Here is a 20,461-nt window from a genome sequence, read left to right as displayed (position 1 = left end):
CCCAAAGTGCTGGGATTATAGGCGTGAGCCACTGCACCCGGCCAGTAAATTTTGATAACATGTATATTGTAAGGCCTGGTGAGACCACTAGGAACATAACTAAAAAAATACAATGAAAGATTAATTAAAGGAATTAGTATGATACACCAGAAAACATACATTTAATATAAGAAGGCAATACAGGAGAACCAAACCCCTACCCCCAAAAAACAAAAACAAAAACAGAAACAAAAACCCCAGGAGACATACATAAAAAACAAAAAGTATAATAGTAGAGAATGTCAGGTTGAATTTAAAAACACATGATTCAATTTGCTGTCTACATGAAACACACTTTAGATTAAAAGCTACAAAGGCAGAAAGTGAAAGGATGGAAAAAAAAAGTGTACCATGCAAAACAGTAGTCAAAGCTAGCGTGGTTATAGTAATCTGACACAAAAATGTCTTAGAGACAGAGAATGACACTTTAGAATAAGACTCAATTGGTCAGGAAGATGTAACAATTAAAAATGTATATACAGGCCAGGTGTGGTGGCTCACACCTGTAATCCCAGCACTTTGGAGGCCGAGGTGGGCAGATCACTTGAGGTCAAGAGTTCAAGACCAGCCTGGCCAACATGGTGAAACCCCATCTCTACTAAAAATACAAAATTAGCCAGGTGTGGTGGCGTGCACCTGTAATCCCAGCTACCCAGGAGGCTGAGACAGGAGAATCGCTGGAACCCAGGAGGCGGAGATTGCAGTGAGCCAAGATTGAGCCATTGCACTCCAGCCTGGGAATCAGAGTGAGACTCCGTCTTAAAAAAAAAAAAAAAAGTATGTATACTTAACAAGAGAGCCTGAAAATATATGAAGCAAAAACTGACAGAACTGAAGGGACAAATAGAAAATTCAACAGTAATATTTGGAGACTTCAATATCTCACTTTCAAAAATGAATAGGACAACTAAGAAAAAGATTAACAAGAACACTGAAGACCTGAAAAGCACTATAAACAAAAACTATAAGCTAATTAGACGGAACACATATCTACAGAACAAAAACTCCAACCAAAAACAGAAGGGTAACACATTTTCTCAAGTGATATATGGAATAGTCTCTAAGACCATATGTTGGTCCATAAAACAAGTCTCAATAAATTTAAAAGGATTAAAATAATACAATGCATGATCTCTGACCACAATGAAATGAAGAAACCAGTAACAGAAAAAAAATCTGGAAATACAGAAATACATAAAAATTAAACAAAATACTCCTGAATAACCAATAGGTTAAAGAAATAAGTGAAAAGAGAAAATACTTTGAGATGGAAATGCAACATATCAAAACTTACAAGATGCAGCTAAGGTAATGTTCAAAGGAAAATGTATAGCTGTAAATGTCTGTACTGAAAATGTTTTCAAACCACTCCCACTAATATTCAACACCTGTCTCTGTCTATCACATTACCCCATTTCAGTGCCTGAAACTCTCCTGTTTGTCTGCTTTTTTTTTTTTTTCAGAGACAGTCTCACTATCTTGCCCAGGCTGCTCTCAAACTTTTGCCCTCAAACAATCCTCCCACCTCAGGTCCGGAATAGCTGGGATTCCAGGTGGGAACCAGTGAGCCTGGCCATCTGCTCGTTTATGCTGTGCCCCCCTGCATTAGAGCATAAGCTTTACAACAGGAGCTTACCGTACTAGGTGCTTAATAAATATTTTCTGATTAACATGACATCAACATCTTTACTTAGAACTACCACTTATATTCATATAAGTATTAACTGTCTCTCCAAAATTCTATTTATTTAGAATCTTGTTATTTTTTTAAAAATCAATTGATTGGCCGGGCGCGGTGGCTCAAGCCTGTAATCCCAGCACTTTGGGAGGCCGAGGCGGGTGGATCACAAGGTCAGGAGATCGAGACTATCCTGGCTAACATGGTGAAACCCCGTCTCTACTAAAAATACAAAAAACTAGCCGGGCGCGGTAGCGGGCGCCTGTAGTCCCAGCTACTTGGGAGGCTGAGGCGGGAGAATGGCGAGAACCCGGGGGGCGGAGCTTGCAGTGAGCCGAGATCGCGCCACTGCACTCCAGCCTGGGAGACACAGTGAGACTCCGTCTCAAAAAAAAAAAAAAAAAAAAAATCAATTGATTGAGACAGGCTCCCCAGACTGTCGCCCAGGCTGGAATGCAGTGGCATAATCATAGCTCACTGCAGCCTCAAATTCCTGGGTTCAAGTGATTTTCCCATCTCAGCCTCCCAAGTAGCTGGGACTACAGGTACACACCACACCTGGCTAATTTTAAAATTTTTTATAGAGATGGGATCTTGCTACGTTGCCAGGACTGGTCTTGAATTCCTGGGCTCAAGCAATCCTCCTGCTTCAGCCTCCTTACAGGCGTGAATCACTGCACACAGCTAGAATATTATAAAGGATTCTCTGTCTTATCAGTTTATAAAATTTAGGATTCATTATAGTATTATCCTCTAAAAATTTTTTTAAAAAAATTTTTTATTGAGACAGAGTCTTGCTCTATTGCCCAGGCTGGAGTGGAGTGGCATGACCGCAGCTCGCTGCAACCTCTGCCGCTTAGGTTCAAGCGGTTCTTGCGCATCAGCCTCCTGAGTAGTTGGGACTACAGGTGCGCGCCACCATGCCTAGCTAATGTTTTTGTATTTTTAATAGAGATGGGGTTTTCCCATGTTGGCCAGGCTGGTCTTAAACTACTGACCTCAGGTGATCCTCCTGCCTCAGCCTCCCAAAGTGCCGGGATTACAGGTGTGAGCCACCGTGCCCAGCCTAGAAAAGTTTTCTGGTTTGGTTTTAAATAAAACTTCCCCAATCAAGATTTTCTTTTGAAATTACATATATATTTCTTTAAACTGTTATCAATAATCAAAAAAAGCAAATATGAAAAAAATCAGTCTTTTGAAACAAGTAAAATAGAATATAAAACTAAAATGAAATTAATATAAAAGAAGGAAGAGTTACACAACGGCTAAGCCAATGTTCATACATCTTTGAACTACATAATAAGAAATAATTTCCACCTGCTTAATTTTATGTTGCAGATTCTAGGGTACTAAAAGATAAGCAGTGAAATTACTACTATATAAATGCTTGAAGGAAAATGTATAATTCCTTAAACTATCAGAGCCTAAATTGTCAAGAGTAAAGATATCCAAATGATTAAAAATTTTTCAAAAAATAAACATTTACAACAGTGTTATTATAAAAACCACTTCTCTTGTAATGTGCAACTTACACCGTCTTTTTGTCCTGTCGAAGAAGTTTAGAAGAAAATTCACTTAGTACTTCAAGAAAAGCCAGATTAGGAGGTGGATACTCTTGTCCTTTCTGATTTTGGTATTTAAATGCAAACTCTATGCCATCCCTGAAGTGAAAGAAAATATCAACTTATTTATCCAGATAGTGTAGTTCTCTCAATTGGTTAACATTACACAAATATTTGTGAAGGTAGTAAAATCATCACAAAAGGTAGAAAAATCTGATAAATTCAAATAATAAACTAATGTGAATATATAGGACATATTTGTGTATATTTATAGTACGAAACTGTAAGGTGGGAAAAACATACAAAAAATAGCTACAGAGCAACAAAACTAAATTCCTCTGTGTATTTTTTTGTTTTGTTTTTGAGACAAGGTCTCACTGTGTTGCCCAGGTTGGAGTGCAGTGGTGCTATCATGGCTCACTGCCTTGACTTCCTGGGCTCAGGTGATTCTCCCACCTCAGCCTCCCGAGTAGCTGGGACTACACGTGTGTGCCACCACACCTGGGTAATTTTTGCATTTTTTGTAGAGATGGGGTTTCACCATGTTGCCCAGGCTGGTCTCAAACTCCTGGGCTCAAGCAATTGGCCTCCCTTGGCCTTCCAAAGTGCTGGGATTACAGGCGTGAGCTACCGGCACCCAGCCCCCTATGTGTAGTTTTTAGAGGTAACAAGATACCCTGGAAACAGAATTATTAATAGATTGCCAGAATATTTGCTTCTTGGAGCTGGTAATGGTACCAAGCTGTGTGCATTTACTAAAGGTTTTCTGTTACTTCTGTTTTCACAATAATGAACCCCGAACCAATTTTGTATGGTCTTAACAAATAATTCTGTAATTATTTTTTCAGAGACAGGGTCTCACTCTGTTTTCCAGGCTGGAGGGCAGTGGTACAATCATAGCTCACTATAACCTCAAACTCCCAGTCTCAAGTGATCCTCCTGGCTCAGCTTACCAAGTAGCTAGGACTGCAGGCACATGCCACTATGCCTGGCTCTTTTTTATTTTTTGTAGGAGACAGGGTCTTACTCTATTGCCCAGGCTAGTCTCGAACTCCTGGCCCCAAATGATCCTCCTGCTTTGGGCTCCCAAAGCACTGGGATTACAGGTGTGAACCACCACACCCAGCCTGTATAGTCTCTCAAACCCGCTGTTTTCTTACTGACAGACCAGACAATAATATATTATTAAATTTTGCTTTCTATATTTTGTAAGATGAATAAATGGGTGGTTTAAGTTGTTTCAAATTAAAAACGTCCTCCCAGTTTAGAATCTCTAAACTAGATAATCTCTAAAGTTATTGTAACTTAAAATTCTATCAATTGTCACTTTAAAATAATGGGTCAAATAACAGTTATTTCATTAAAATTCAAGTAAACCAGATTCTGTATAACAAAGTGTTTATCTCACTCACTTGTGAAGTGTGGCAACTGCTTCTCGTGTCTTAATCTGGTCCAATCCAAATGTAAGGGCAAAGCGACGTGCCAGTTCTTTAATGCCACTGACATGGGCAGATGTCCTATCTAGGTTGGGACCTTGCTCTTGAACAAGTTCATTAAATAACTGGTAGAAAGAAAAAAAGAGGAAAAAACCTATAGCTCAGAATTTTAAAATTTTTATTTATTTTCAGAATAGGTAATTTAAAAAAAAAAAAAAATATGTAAAAGGTGTAAGGTGAAAGGTTTCTCTCCTTGCATTGAACTTTAGCTACTCTGTTCCCTTTCTACAAATTGTCTATTATTAATAGCTTAATTTTCATGCTAGTGGTGTGATTAAATGCAGACAGAAATTTGTTTCTAATAATAATTTAAAAAATACATTCTTTTTTAATTGACAGAGCCTTGCTCTGTCACGGAGGCTGGAGTGCAGTGGTGCAATCTCAGTTCACTACAACCTCCACCTCCGGGGTTCAAGTGATTCTCATGCCTCAGCCTCCCGAGTAGCTGGGATAATAGGCATGTACCACCATGCCCATCTAACTTTTTGCATTTTTAGTAGAGATCTTGGCCAGGCTGGTCTCAAACTCCTGTCCTCAAGTGATCTGCCTGCCCTGGCCTCCCAAAGTCCTGGGATTACAGGCGTGAGCCACCACACCTGGCCAAAAGAACGTATTTTGAGATGGGAAAAAGAAATGTATTTATAGAAGTACACTATATATTTATAAACATCTGTTCTTTTTGTTACTGTTTTTACAGGAATGACAATATATGACACACAGGGTTAAGAGGTTTGTTTTTTCACTTATTATATTTCAAACAAGAACATTATATAAAAGAAGACCATTTGCATACATGGGGCTATGATTTTTCCCATCCAGTAACAAAATACACCAAAAAGTTCTTAAGCTGGGTGGAGTTTTATAAATTGCATATCTGTTAGCTATTTTCTGTGAAAATAACAAAAACAGAACCCTGGACGTAATATACAAGCAATCATCATTCCACAAATCTAAAAACTTAATTGCATCTGTAGACATCGACCTTTCCTCCTGTTATGACGGGTGAACTGTCCAGATTTTCATCTAAAGCCACTCCCTCCTATGTATTAGACAAGAAGGCAGTATATAAGGTTTCACCTGCTCAATAGTTTTGCTCGTGTTTACGGCTCTCTCCTGCCTCCTAAACTATTCTTTCCGTACTAGATGCATACATCTTAAAAATACTCTTAACTTCTTGACCCCATTTCCTCTGCCAGCTACTAACCCATTTCTCTGATTCCCTTTATAGCAAAGGTCCTGAAGAGTATTGTTGACACTTCTTTTCTTCAGTTTCTCACCTCCCAATCTCTCAATTCTAATCACACCTGATTTACTGAAATAGCTCTTGGGTGCTAATATGTTCTGCACCTTTTTAGTTTTCTTCAGCAATAGATCGGCCTGAACTATTGGCTGTGTCATTACTGAAGGAACAGTTCTTTCCAGGGACTTCAAATTTATTCACAGATAATTGTTTATATATATATATATATTTTTTTTTAGGAGTCTCGCTCTGTCAACCCAGGCTGGAGTGCAGTGGCGTGATTTCGGCTCACTGCAAGCTCCACCTCCAGGGTTCATGCCATTCTCCTGCCTCAGCCTCCTGAGTAGCTGGGACGACAGGCACCAACCACTACGTCCAGCTAATTTTTTGTATTTTTAGTAGAGATGGGGTTTCACCGTGTTAGCCAGGATGGTTTTTAGTAGAGACGGAGTTTCACCGTGTTAGCCAGGATGGTCTCTATCTCCTGATCTTGTGATCCGCCCACCTCAGCCTCCCAAATTGCTGGGATTACAGGCTGTTTATAAATTCTTAAACTTTAAAATGTTTTCACATATTGGTATATACAATAGCTTTAAACTTTAAAACTTAAAGTGTACATTTAAAGTGAATACAAAGAATACATTTTGTTGTGAAAAATTCAAAGAATATCAAAGTAAAAGTTCTTCTTTCTCTCTTCTACCAAATACCATTATTCTCTCCAAAGGTAACCAGTGTTTAAAGTCTGAAAGTTTTCTAGATCAGTATAGATACATTACATTTACAGCTAAAGTTTTTATTTTTACATAAATAGTAGCATACTGCATTTGTCCTGAAACTTGCCATTTTTCACTCAATATTTTGTCTTAAAAATCCTTTATCTATCTCAGTTTATTTAACAATTCCCCTGTTGACATTTAGACTATTTCCAGTTTGTTACTATTATAGAGACTGCTGCAATAAAACATCTTTTACATATATTTATTGGTACACACCTGTGCATATCCACGTACATACCTAGAAGCAAAATTACTGGTTTAAAGGGAACATATATCTTCAATTTTGGAATATACTACAAAACTGTCTTCTAAGAAGGCAGTTTTAAAAAGGGGCCTTTTCCTCTATATCTTTATCAATCATTTTAATTCATGCCAATCTGTTGAGCAAGAAGTATCCATTTTAATTTGTATTTCATTAATAATAATTATTAGAAATAGGGTCTCACTCTGTCACCTAGGCTGGAATGCAGTGGTGCAATCATAACTCACTGCAGCTTTGAACTCCCAGGCTCAAGCTATCCTCTCACTTTACCCTCCCAAGTAGCTGGGACTACAGGGTGCATGCCAACACATCCGGCTATTTTTGTTTTTGGATACGGGGGTCTTGCCATGTTGCCTAGGCTGGTCTTGAATTCATGGGCTCAAGCGATTCGCCTGCGTTGGCTTCCCAAAGTGCTGGAATTACATGTGTGGGCTAATGTGCTTGGCTTTTATTAATTATTATTTATGTTATATATAATTAATTAATGCCTCTTTCCTTTCTTTTTCTTTGAGACACAGTTTCACTTCTGTTGCCCAGGCTGGAGTGCCATGGCATGATCTCGGTTCACTGCAACCTCCGCCTCCCGGGTTCAAATGATTCTTCTGCCTCAGCCTCCCGAGTACCTGAGATTACAGGCACCCACCACAACACTCAGCTAATTTTTTGTATTTTTAGTAGAGACGGGGTTTCACCATGTTGGCCAGGCTGGTCTTGAACTCCTGACCTCAGGTGATCTACCTGCCTCAGCCTCCCAAAGTGCTGGGATTACAGGTGTGAGACACTGCGCCCAGCCTAATGCCTCTTTTCATGTTTACTGGTTTGTAAGATTCTTCCTTGGAAAAGTGCCTTTTTCATATCCCTTGCTCACTTTTCTATGGGATTTATTTATCTTTCCTACTGATCTGTAGGATTTGCTATGTAGGACTGAAAATATTTCCCCCGTCATTTTTTTTAACTTTGCTCAAAGTGCAAATTGATGTATACATCTATTTAATCTATATAAATTTATACAGATTGGCTGGGGCAAGGTGGCTTATGTCTATAATCCCAGCACTTTGGGAGGCCGAGGCAGGTGGATCACTTGAGGCCAAGGAGTTTGAGACCAGCCTGGCCAACATGGCGAAACACATCTCTACAAAAAAAAAAAAAAAAAAAAAGAAGAACAGATCATCAATTTTTAACTTTGTGACTTCTTTAGAAAGAGGATTTAAAAAATATCCTCTTATTTTCTCATAAACCCTTACTTTTGGCCTTTTATATATAAACCATCTAGTAGTTATTGTGGATACACATTAGGTAGGACTATAAACAGCTATTTTTCCAAATACACAGTCAGCTGACCCATCACCATTTATTGAATAGTCCCAATCCTTTTGCCACTGATATGAGACTTTTATCATAAACTACATACAAACATATATATATAATGTATTTATAAATATGCGCATATCACATATATATATCCACCAGGCCCCCTGAAATAATTTTAAATTACTAAGCATTTATTAGAAATCTTATTTATGCAATATGAAAAACATTTTATCTCCTGGTACCCTTCCTCATGAAATACTTTTTATATTTTTCTTCTTAAATTATTACTTTTTAAATTTCCAATTTCACATTTCATCTAGTCCAAGAATAAATCACCTTAGGATTACATCTATTTGAAATATGAACTCTAGGATTTTCTTCCAAAAGAAAAGACACCTAACCTATGTCTTTGTACCAGAAAATATCCACCGTAATGCACTGACAAAACTATATAAAATGACCTAGTTTAAATGAGACAAGATACCTAGCAAATATTAAGCACAGAGAAGTGCAATTAATGTTATTTCTATTCTTTGTCTACCTCTCTCCAAATTTCTTACCTGTTGCAAACTGAGAATGAGAGTCTTGGCACACTGAATTTTATCAATCTGCCTGGTTTTACTCAGTGTTTCCTTAATAATATCACCATAGTCATTGTAATACTGTGAGGGAAAAAAAGAAAACACAGCTTTAAAATTATTGAAATTTCATGAGATAAAGAATAGGTTGGTTTCACCTCCTTTGAAAATGGAAAAAAAAAAGAACAGGTTGGTGAAAGAAAGGAAAGGTAAATAAATAAGTGTTTAATTTCTTCATCTTAAACATAACAGGAGTTAAATAACTGTCTAAAGTTAAAGGAATGCACATTTGATGTTTAAGATTATGAACTAATATTAGTAAAACCAAAAAAGCTGGGAATTCCAGGAAGAGAGGTGGTGAGAAAAATTCCCCATTCTTGTTTTTTCATGTTTGATACAGGGTCTCACTCTGTTACCTTACCCAAGCTGGAGTGCAGTGATGTGATTGTAGCTCACTGCAGCCTTCAACTCTGGGCTCTGGTGATCCTCCCACCCCAGCCTCCTAAATAGCTGGGACCACAGGCGTGTGCCACCATGCCTCGCTAATTTAAAAAAAAAAATTTTTTTTTTTGTAGAGATGGGGTTTTTGCCATGTTGCCCAAGCTAGTCTTGAACTCTTGACCTCAAGTGAGCTACCCACCTCAGCCTCCCAAAATGCTGGGATTACAAGTGTGAGCCACTGCACCTCGCCTTGTCCATTCTTGTTTTTGTTTTTGTTTTTATTTGTTTTTGAGATGAAGTCTCACTCTGTTGCCCAGGCTGGAGTGCAATGGCATGACTCGGCTCACTGCAACCTCTGCCTCCTGGGTTCAAGCGATTCTCCCACCTCAGCCTCCCAAGTAGATGGGACAACAGGTGTGTGCCACCATGCTTGGGTAATTTTTATATTTTCAGTAGAGACGGGGTTTCACCATGTTGGCCAGGTTGGTCTTGAACTCCTGACCTCAAGTGATCCACCAGCCTCATCCTCCCAAAGAGCTGGGATTACAGGCGTGAGCCACTGTGCCCGGACCCATTCTTTAAAACATGATTGAACAGACAACATCTAAAATGTACAGATCAAGAAACAGAAATTTTGGTAGAAGTCTCCTAAGAACTAAAACCAAAACAGTTAAAACTGCTTACTTCCAGGGGGGTGGGCCTAAACAGGGGGAAGAGGGGATTAGGGTAACAGACTTAACTCTTTATTTAATACTTTGTGTACTATCTCATCCCCCAAACCCCTATCAACATGTCTATATTTTACTATCGAAATATAAAAAAGTAAAACACAGACATTTTCAACAGTGACTGGGAAAAGTTATAATTCAGTTTTTTGACATAAGATTTAAAGAATTTTTTCTGTGAGTAAATAATCAAAAGGTTTCATTTAAAACCATTAAATCTGGATATTGTTTCCAAGCTAAAGTCTACAGTCTATGTGACGAAGTGATTAATAACAGTTTGGCAATTAGATTTTCAAAATCTCAAAAACATAGGTATGTTTCCACAATGTGAAATGCTAAAAGGCAAACAGCTCAAAAGGATCATCCTTTTAGTGCAAAGAAGAATTATCTCAATGAAGAAAAAAAGAGAAATATCAAAACACTAAAGTACTGGAGCAGGCAGATTTCTTTTAAGTTCAGATTGAACTAATTATGTACAAAAGATGGAGGAAAAGCCACATAGCCATATATCAGAAGAGCAAATAGCTATTACAATACTCACAAAAAGGTTAGAGCCTATAATGAACAGAAGTGTCCCTGAAATGTTAAGGATGATAAAAATTCTGAATAAGACTTGCTTCTTGGAACCAATGAACTATTGTTAAAGGATTACCAGGAAAAACCAGAACTCAACACATTTTATGCCTCTTTATTTCCTGCTAAAGAGAAAACTATATAAAAAGGGTAGGATAAACACTTATAAAATGGAACTAACATCCAGGTTTAGTGAAGAGATAATGAAAGCATCAAGTTGTTCCAAACTGAATTAGTTTCCTAGGCCAGATGAATTGTGTCTTAACAAAATTTGTGGAGATTATGGAAACTTTGTGCTCTTTAAGAAATGGTAAAGAATAGGAAAGATGCTAGAGGACAGAGAAAGATAATAATAGTTCTGATTTTCCAAAGGGAAAGAAGGTTATATGGAAAATTAACCCCTCCTCCACAAATGCCTGGGATCCACCCTAGATATTTCTCATTAGGTTTAGTGGGACCCAGGAACATGCAATTTGCAATAATGTTCCAGGTGACCAATGGAAAATCAGGATGAGGAATAACTATTCTGAACAATACCATCAGTGAGCTTGATGCTGAGCCTAAGATTACAGAATACATTATTAAATGTAACGCCTGCGAATATTTGGAAAGGAAATGGTCATTGGAAGCAAGCAGAAGTTTACTAACAGATCATGACATTTTCTTTTAGAAAGGTTCAACATGCAAATATCACAGTCTATTTGGATATCAATAATTAGTTTGACAAGCTCTTTCATGATTTCCTTGTGGACTAAGTAGAGAAAAATGAGCTGAAACAGGTAGGTATATTTATGCTGCTGTCTTGGCAAGGGCTTGTCTTCCTTCCCGTGCTCATCTAGTAAGCTCCTATTCATCCATGCAACTCTGTTTACATATTAGCTTTAGGAATTCTTCTCTTGCTCTTCTCACTTAAGTGTCTCTCTATATTTGGTGTTAGGTTAGTAATTTATACATCTATCACAACAATAATCATGCTGAAGCTTTGTGGTCCAGTGAAAAGAGCTAAGCTTTGAAGTTAGACAAACCTAAAATAAAATCCCAGTTTCTGTTACTTTAATAGTTGTGTGTGACCTTGGAAGGTTTACCTCTTGATCCTTAGTTTCCTTATATGTAAATGATGATACTATTTCTTACATCACAGGGTTATTAGAAAGATCAATGATAATGTGAAAGTCTTAGAACAGTGTCTCAAATATAAATGGCATGAACACACGGCAGTCATTCATTATCAGTATGCTACATTATGTTTACATATTAGTTAACTCTTAATCTGTAAGCTCCTTAGTGCAGAAATCATGTCTTACTTAAACCTCTGGCTACCAGCACATTACTCATCACACTACAGTTGTTCAGCAAAATATGATAAATCAGCTACTATATCATAACTGGAATTGGACCATATCCAAACATGAAGACACAAGTAGATCAAATGGCACATACAAAATTCTAAATAGAGGCAAAAGAGAATATTCTCTGTGACACAAGAACAAGGCAAATACAAGAAAACTGAGAAGTATTTCCTCCCATCTGTGCCTGTCGGGCCACATCAAGAAGAGTTCTGAGCACTGCTTTTTCAGAGGGTCAGGAACAAAATGGAGCTTATGAAAGTAGCTAAAAAGTATGTTCTTTCATATAAATGCTCGAACTCCTACTCAGTGGAATGGATATAATAGTACAGACTGATAAAAAGCTTATAGAAAAGAGAGAAACTTTATCATAAAATCATCCACATTACACAGGTGAAAAGCTGTCAATTTTAGCTTCTGTCTTCATCCTTTCAATTGCAAATTTCTCTGCCAGTTAGAGGAAGGAGAAAAATAAGAATATTTAACTATACCTTCATGTAGTGTTTGAAGATGTCTGCAGCTGCATGCATGTCAACAATGTCATAAATGATAAGTTTGCTGAAAGCAGCAAGTAGATTCCTTCTTTTATGTAAGGCCTCAATTTTATTAGCTTCATCTTCTTCATCACCCTCTAAACACAGATTATAAATTGGTTATGAATTCTGGTACTTTATCCACATAAAACAATGCGGATAATCTGTATAATTGAAAATTAGCTTAATATGATAACTTCACAAATAGTACAAATCAGTTTTAGATGGGACAAAAACTGTTACATTAATTATTTTAGGGTGCTGTATTTAGTTACTTATTTATCAAACACTAAATAGGTACTAAGGTTCCTATCTTCTTAGGAGATTACCATAGTAAAGACTGAATAAGATAAGCAAACCATATGTAGTCTACCCTCCCTATCTGTGGATGCAGAATCCACAGATAGGGAGGGCTGACTATACTATACCATTTTATTTAAGAGATTTGGGCATCCATGGATTTTGGTATGAGTGGGAGTCCTCGAACCAATCCCCCACAATACTGAGGGACAGCTGTATAAAAAGATTGTTTTTCTGATACTTGTGTCAAAGCAATACTGTGAAATTATCTGTTTACCTTTAAAATGTTGTCTTTTCTTATTTCAATATTCCTTATGTGTTAATACATTCTCACAGAGAGAACACTTCTGAAAATTTTTAAGACACAGGGAAAAAGTTTTCTTTCAGAAAAATATTTAGGGAAGAAATGGAAATATGGATGAGTTAAATTTTCAGTGCTCATCCTAAACATGGTTACATTATCAACTGAGAAACAAAATATTTTGCAAACCATGTTATGCACATCAAAAAAAATTTTAAAGCCCTATCAAATACTTTCAAAACAAGTGTGTTTCTTTCTTAAATTTATAAGTTTCAGACTCTACTGGGTTTTCTATTTCTAATCCTAGAAAAAACATGCCAACAGCACTCCAGATGATAACATTTGTTTCAGGCTCCGTACTGACCCTCTCCTGTCCTGGCCTGCCCTTATCTTCTTTTTTCTCTTCCTTATATGTATAGATTCATAAAAAGAATTTGCTGGCAGTCTCTCCTTTCTACTAAATAGTCTTATTGTGAAGCATCAGTGGTTTGACAAGTGGACATTTTTTTGCTTAAGACAAGTAGCAGGTAAATTTGTCTCTTGAGATGAAAACAGACTCTAAATAAATATACTGTTTTACAGACTAGTATTTTCCAAAATGTTCTAAAAGAACAGCTGAACAGTATCAAATAGATTTGTGGATCAAATATACTTCTTACATTATTTTACAGAGCTTAAATAATCTATTTCACAAATAACCTATTCTAAGTGACACTTATTTACAACTAATCATTAACAATTCAGTCTAATATTGCTAAGTTATCACTCTGCAGGCACAGCACAACTTTCACTAGTGAGGTTTGATAACATTTTTTCAGCATTTAATATCAAACAGTTATGTTTTGTTCATTTAAGTAATACATAATGACCACTTAGGAATAGAATGGAACCTGGATACTTTCCTTTAGAAAAAGTATGAACCCGGATATAGCCAATTAGAAACAACATCTATCCTACATACACATTTGTACATGTGGGAAATGACAAATGTACACTACTATTCACTACACCATAGTTTGTAATAGTTGATGACTGGAAACTAGCCATATGTCAATTTATGTGAGATGGATTATATGTATTATGCTATATCTATATAAAGAAATGCTGTAGAGCTGTTAGAGAAAGAGCTCTTTATATAACGACAGGAAAAGATCTGAGGTACAATGTTAAAGGAGGGAGACTTCACTGTGTACATTTTTATTCTTGTTGGTTTCTGAACTACTATTAACTTTTTTTTTTAATTTTAGTTTTTTTCTGTTTTGTAGAGACAAGGTTTCGCCATATTGCCCAGGCTGCTCTTGAACTTCTGGGTTCGAGCAATCCTCCTGCCTCAGTCTCCCAAAGTGCTAGGATTACTGGTGTTAGCCACTGCACCCAGCCAACTTTTTTAAAAGAAAGAAATCTCGATAATTTTTACAATTGAATTTGTTTCTTTTCTCCTATCTTTTGGGGTTGGTAAAACAAAATCAGTATTGACAAGATGATAGCTACAAGTACCCATGCTCTGGTTCTCCTCGTCTTGGTCAATAAAAACGTGATCCATCACAAAACTGAGAAGTTCAGACTGGAGTCCAGTATCTGGATTAAACACCAAAGGCTGAAGGCCCTCTCTGCCACCTGTCATTAATTGATGGCTGAAAATCATCAGAAGATCACAGAGTAACATGAAAGCCTGGAATACAAAGGCAATTCATCAGCAAAATACTACACAAATGTAACTACAAGTCAACATTAATGAAAACATATGAAATTAAAACATAGTTTAATAGCAATACCATAATATAAATTTTAAGTATTTAAATTCCAAATATTTAGTTACAATTTCCAAATTTAATAAAATTACTTTTTCTCACTAAACACTTGTCTTATTTAAGACTTTTCCCAAATATAACCTATTTCTTTTACTCTGCTGTATCAACTCAAAAACAGCTCATTAAGATAGTTTGACTTGAACTTTTAAAAAATGAGTTTAAGCAAGATGTTGATCACAGGTCAAAAGAACAAAATGAGTTTAACTCAACTCTGGAAATACAAAATTGATATAACAGATTATAACAAAGATTAGAAATCAATTGTATATTGCTTAATCAAATTAGCATAAAATTTGAAACTCTAATTCAACATAGTATAATGAATACTTCTAAAAATTCTGATGTTAAAAAATTCTGTCAGTGTACTACTGCACATTGATGTTTCCGTCAACAATGGACTGCATATACATGATGGTGGATCCCATAAGCTTGTAATGGAGCTGAAAAATTCCTATCACTTAGTGATGTAGTAGCTACATAACCCTGTGGTGCAACACATTACTCACAAGTTTGTTGTGATGTTGTTTGTGGTGATGCTGGTGTATTATGATGCCAGTCATATAATAGCATAGCATATACAACTTGTGTATAGAACTTAATGCTTGAGGATAATGAATATGTTGTCAGCATATGTATTTACTATACTTATACTATACTATACTATACTATACTATACTATACTATACTATTACTATACTGTATTGTGCTATTCTACACTTTTAATCATGATTTTGGAGTGTACTCCTACTTATGAAAAAAGTTAACTGTGAAACATCCTCAGGCAGGTCCTTCAGGAGGTACTCCAGAAGAATGCATTGTTATCATAGGATAGGACAGCTCCATGCAAAATACTGCCACTGAAGACATTCCAATGAGACGTGTGGGAGGTGGAAGACACTGATACTGGTAATTATGACACTTTGTAGGCCTAGGCTAATGTGTGTGTTTCTTTTCTTTTTAAAGACAGCGTCCTGCTCTGTCACCCAGGCTTGCTGGGAATGAAGTTTTTGGTGTCACACAAAAAAAGAATTAACATGGGAACAAATGATGAAACAAATGAACAATGAAAGTAAAGGCGAGCTTTACTTTCTGCAGAAAGGGTGCTACTCAATAACTGTCCAGTCACGAGAGCACACTCTACCCTCCTACCCAAAGGAGACTGACACGTCTACCTTACTGCTGTGTCCAGTTTCCATTGGCTGGAATAGGACCTCACATTTTACACTTTACCCGACTGGCTATTAGTTTAAAACTTTCTTAATTAGGTAAGGGGGATAGAACAAAGAAAGAAAAGGAAGTTGCCCAGGGATAGTTAAGCATCTCCAAATAAGGAATGGCATGCACTATGGGCTGGAGCTTGTCTAGTTCTGTCCAGGCATGCTGGAGCAAGCTAGGGCAGCTGATTGAGAACACACACACACACACACACACACACACACACACACACACACAAAGTGGATAGCAATCTTATAGTAAGAAATTGTGACTTTTTATAATCTTTGAAGAACTTTCCCATTTCTCACAGGCTGGAGTGCAGTGACACGATCTCGGCTTACTGCAACCTCTGCCTCCTGGGTTCAGGCCATTCTCCTGTCTTAGCCTTTCAAGTTGTTAGGACTACAGGTGCATGCCACAACACCCAGTTAATTTTTTTGTATTTTTAGTAGAGATGGGGTTTCAACATATTGGTCAGTCTGGTCTCGAACTCCTGACCTCAGATGATCCACCCACCTCAGCCTCCTAAAGTGCTGGGATTACAGGTATGAGCCACCACGCCTGGCCTGTTTCTTATTTTTTAACAAAAATGTTTTTTTTTTTTTTTAATTAAATAGGCTGGATGCAGCGGTTCACACCTGTTAATACGAGCACTTTGGGAGGCTGAGATAGGTGGATTTCTTGAGGCCAGGAGTTTGAGACTAGCTTGGCAACATGGTGAAACACTGTCTCTACTAAAAAATACAAAAATTAGCCAGGCATGGTAGCCACATGCCTGTAATCCCAATTATGTTCAGAGGCTGAGGCATGAGAATCATTTGAACCCAGGAGACAGAGGATGTGGTGAGCCAAGATCACACCACTGCCCTCCAGCCTGGGTGACAAAGTGAGACTCTGTCTTAAAAAATAAATTAAAAAAAAGCTTCTAGAATAAGGATATACGAAAAAAAATATTTTGATCGGGCGCGATGGCTCACACCTGTAATCCTGGCATTTTGGGAGGCCAAGGTGGGCGGATCACCTGAGGTCAGGAGTTCGAGACCAGCCTGACCAAAATGGAGAAACCCTATCTCTACTAAAAATACAAAATTAACCAGGTGTGGTGGTTCATGCCTGTAATCCCAGCTATTAGGGAGGCTGAGGCAGGAGAATCACTTGAATCTGGGACGTGGAGGTTGGGGTGAGCCAAGATTGTGCCACTGCACTTCAGCCTGGGCAACAAGAGCAAAACTCTGTCTCAAAAAAAAAAAATTTTTTTTTTTGTACATCTGTTTAATGTGTTGTGTGTTAGGTATTATTACAAAAGAGTTTAAAAGTTAAAAAAATTAAAAAGTTTATAAAGCAAAATAATTACAGTATGATAAGGTTAATTAATTATTGAAGAAAGAAAAACATTTTTTTGTTGTTGTTGAGACGGAGTCTCCCTCTTTCGCCCAGGCTGGAGTGCAGTGGCTAGATCTCGGCTCACTGCAAGCTCCCTACCTCCTGGGTTTACGCCATTCTCCTGCCTCAGCCTCCCGAGTAGCTGGGACTACAGGTGCCCTCCACCACACCCGGCTAATTTTGTTTTTGTATTTTTAGTAGAGACAGGGTTTCACCATGTTAGCCAGGATTGTCTCGATCTCCTGACCTCGTGATCCATCTGCCTCGGCCTCCCAAAGTGCTGGGATTACAGGTATGAGCCACCACGCCCAGCCAAGAAAAACATTTTAATTAATTTAGTGTAGTCTAAGTGTATGGTACATATAGAGTCTACAGTGGTGTATAGTAATGTCTTGGGCCTTCCTATTCATTCACCAATCACTCACTCACTCATTCACTCACTCAATCACTCAGAGCTACTTCCATTCCTATGGTAAGTGTACCATTTTAAAATCTTTTATACTGTATTTTAGATATGTTTAGATACATAAATACCCGTTGTATTATAATTATCTATAGTACTCAGTATAGTATTATACAGTACAGGATCATAGCCTAAGAGGAATAGGCTATACCATACAGCAATGGCATGTGGTAGGCAATACTATTTGTTTGTGTAAATATACTCTTATGATGGTCATACAATGATGAAATTGCCTAACAACACATTTCTCAGAATGTATCCCTGTTGTTCAGTGGTGCATGACTGTATTAGAAAACCATTAATATAAAAACCAGTATCTAATTAAGGCCTACAAACAAATTTAATTATATAAAGAAACTTTGAATACATTTGTACACATTATAGGTATGGTGCCAAATTTGCCCTGTTTAATGAATTGAGTGAAATAAATGGGTCTGATCAGTTTGTTACAATGGAAAGATTTTGTTGTGGGATAATTGAGGGCTCTGAAATCTCCCAACAATCTACTAACACTGCCCCCTCCAAAGTTGATTTCTATGGGAAAACACAATTTTGGCATTTAGTTTGGAATGCCTGTATATCTGGTTGTCCAACTGCAGCAAGAGTCTTGGCAATTCGCGCCCTGACAGCACAACCATGAAATATACTAAGGTATTTAGAAAGAGCCATTTGCAAAAAGGAGAGCATAAAGAGAATCCAGGGGAAATACTTTTTAACCAGAAGGCCATAGTTTTGGACATCACCAAGCAGGTATGATGCAGAAACACTGGATTTGGGGTTTAAATGGCAGAGCTAGGCCGGGTGCAGTGGCTCACACCTGTAATCCCAGTACTTTGGAAGGCCGAGGCAGGCGGATCATGAGGTCAGGAGTTTGAGACCAGCCTGGCCAACATAGTGAAACCCGTCTCTACTAAAAATACAAAAAAATTAGCCAGGTGTGGTGGTGGGCGCCTGTAATCCCAGCTACTTGGGAGGCTGAGACAGGAGAATTGCTTGAACTTGAGAGGTGGAGGTTGCAGTGAGCTGAGTTTGCGCCACTGCACACCAGCCCAGGCGACAGTGGGAGACTCCGTCTCAAAATAAAATAAAAAGTTAAAAAATAAAAAAAATAAAAAAATAAAAAAAATAAAATAAAAGGCAGAGCTGGGTATTTCTCCACAGCATAAGTAGTCTTCTGAATATTTAAAGAATAAGGTTTAGGGAAGACCATCTCTGTTTCCATTTTAAGTTAAATGCTGATAACTCAATAAAGATACTTGTCACTATTTGTTAGAAGAGATAGCAAAGGATAAGTAATACTGTACTCTTTCACCAGATTAACTGACTCTAGCCCAATATCCAAATAAGAAATAGTATGGAAAATACACATTCTGTTTTACACAAATGTACTCCCCAATACAACAGTCTAAATTAAAAAATAGTTTACAAAATCACATCATGGAAACAGTATTTCCCTGGCCCACCCTGACCCTCTTTGGGCAATGCCCCTCTGCAAGAGATGAGGAATCTATTAGACCAATAGGATATGTCCACCTGCTTACCAAACCCCACTTCTACGCCATTGTCCAAGTATAGGGACTCAGAGACTCCTTGCCCTAACAGTCCTGAGCCTGTTGTCTGAGCCTGCAAAGGCCTCTTCTTTAGGCATACTGCAGACCCAATGTACATATTACTAGGCCTCTCGGTGGTCAATGGGCAGCTGTTTGGGCAGGTGGTATGGACAGAGTTTCAATGCGGGGCTAAAGTGTTGGCATGCATGTGTTAGAAACTCTAACTGGTGTGGGAAGGAGCTGAAGGTAAGATGATAAAAGGGTATGTCATATGTCAGCTCCCCAGACACTCAATATTCTGTGTAGAATTTTTTTTTTTTCTTTTCTGAGACAGAGTTTCACTCTTTTTGCCCAGGCTGGAGTGCAATGGCATGATCTCGGCTCACTGCAACCTCCATCTCCCGGGTTCAAGAGATTCTCCTGCCTCAGTCTCCCAAGTAGCTGCGATTACAGGTGCCTGCCACCATGCCTGGCTAATTTTTTTGGTATTTTCAGTAGAGATGGGGTTTCACCATGTTGGCCAGGATAGTCTTGATCTCTTGACCTCGTGATCGACCCGCCTTGGCCTCCCAAAGTGCTGGGATTATAGGCGTGAGCCACTGCACCGGGCCATTCTGGTGTAGAATTCTTAGGAGTCAAAAAGTCTACATTTCAACCTGCCCTTCCAGCTGATGACAATATACTTGTGAAAGTAAAAGGAAAGAATGTATATTATATAATACGTTTGTTAGCTTGCTTTATAACATAAATATTCACACATCTACAGTCTTGTTCTAGGTCCAGTAAATGTTAGGAATGAACATGTGTACTAAGAACAGCCATAAAAAAATTGTATCTTTTTTTTTTTTTTTCTGAGACGGAGTCTTACTCTGTCGCCC

At 37.8% G+C, this 20,461-nt stretch overlaps 1 protein-coding gene across 2 annotated transcripts in view; it reads right to left on the bottom strand.

Moving 5' to 3' along the window:
• The window catches only part of STAG1 (stromal antigen 1), a 327,523-nt gene that overhangs the window by 18,636 nt on the left and 288,426 nt on the right, over positions 1 to 20,461 (bottom strand). For both annotated transcript variants that reach the window (XM_031663744.1, XM_031663743.1), the window contains 5 exons: positions 14,659 to 14,833; positions 12,519 to 12,658; positions 8,925 to 9,026; positions 4,692 to 4,840; positions 3,250 to 3,378 (listed from right to left, as the gene is read on the bottom strand). In XM_031663744.1, coding sequence (XP_031519604.1) covers positions 3,250 to 3,378; positions 4,692 to 4,840; positions 8,925 to 9,026; positions 12,519 to 12,658; positions 14,659 to 14,833 — 695 coding nt within the window. The remainder of the gene's footprint in view (positions 1 to 3,249; positions 3,379 to 4,691; positions 4,841 to 8,924; positions 9,027 to 12,518; positions 12,659 to 14,658; positions 14,834 to 20,461) is intronic.

Source organism: Papio anubis, chromosome 2 (genome assembly GCF_008728515.1).
Source record: "Papio anubis isolate 15944 chromosome 2, Panubis1.0, whole genome shotgun sequence".
Classification (NCBI taxonomy): domain Eukaryota; kingdom Metazoa; phylum Chordata; class Mammalia; order Primates; family Cercopithecidae; genus Papio; species Papio anubis.
This window is presented reverse-complemented; position numbering and strand designations above follow the sequence as displayed.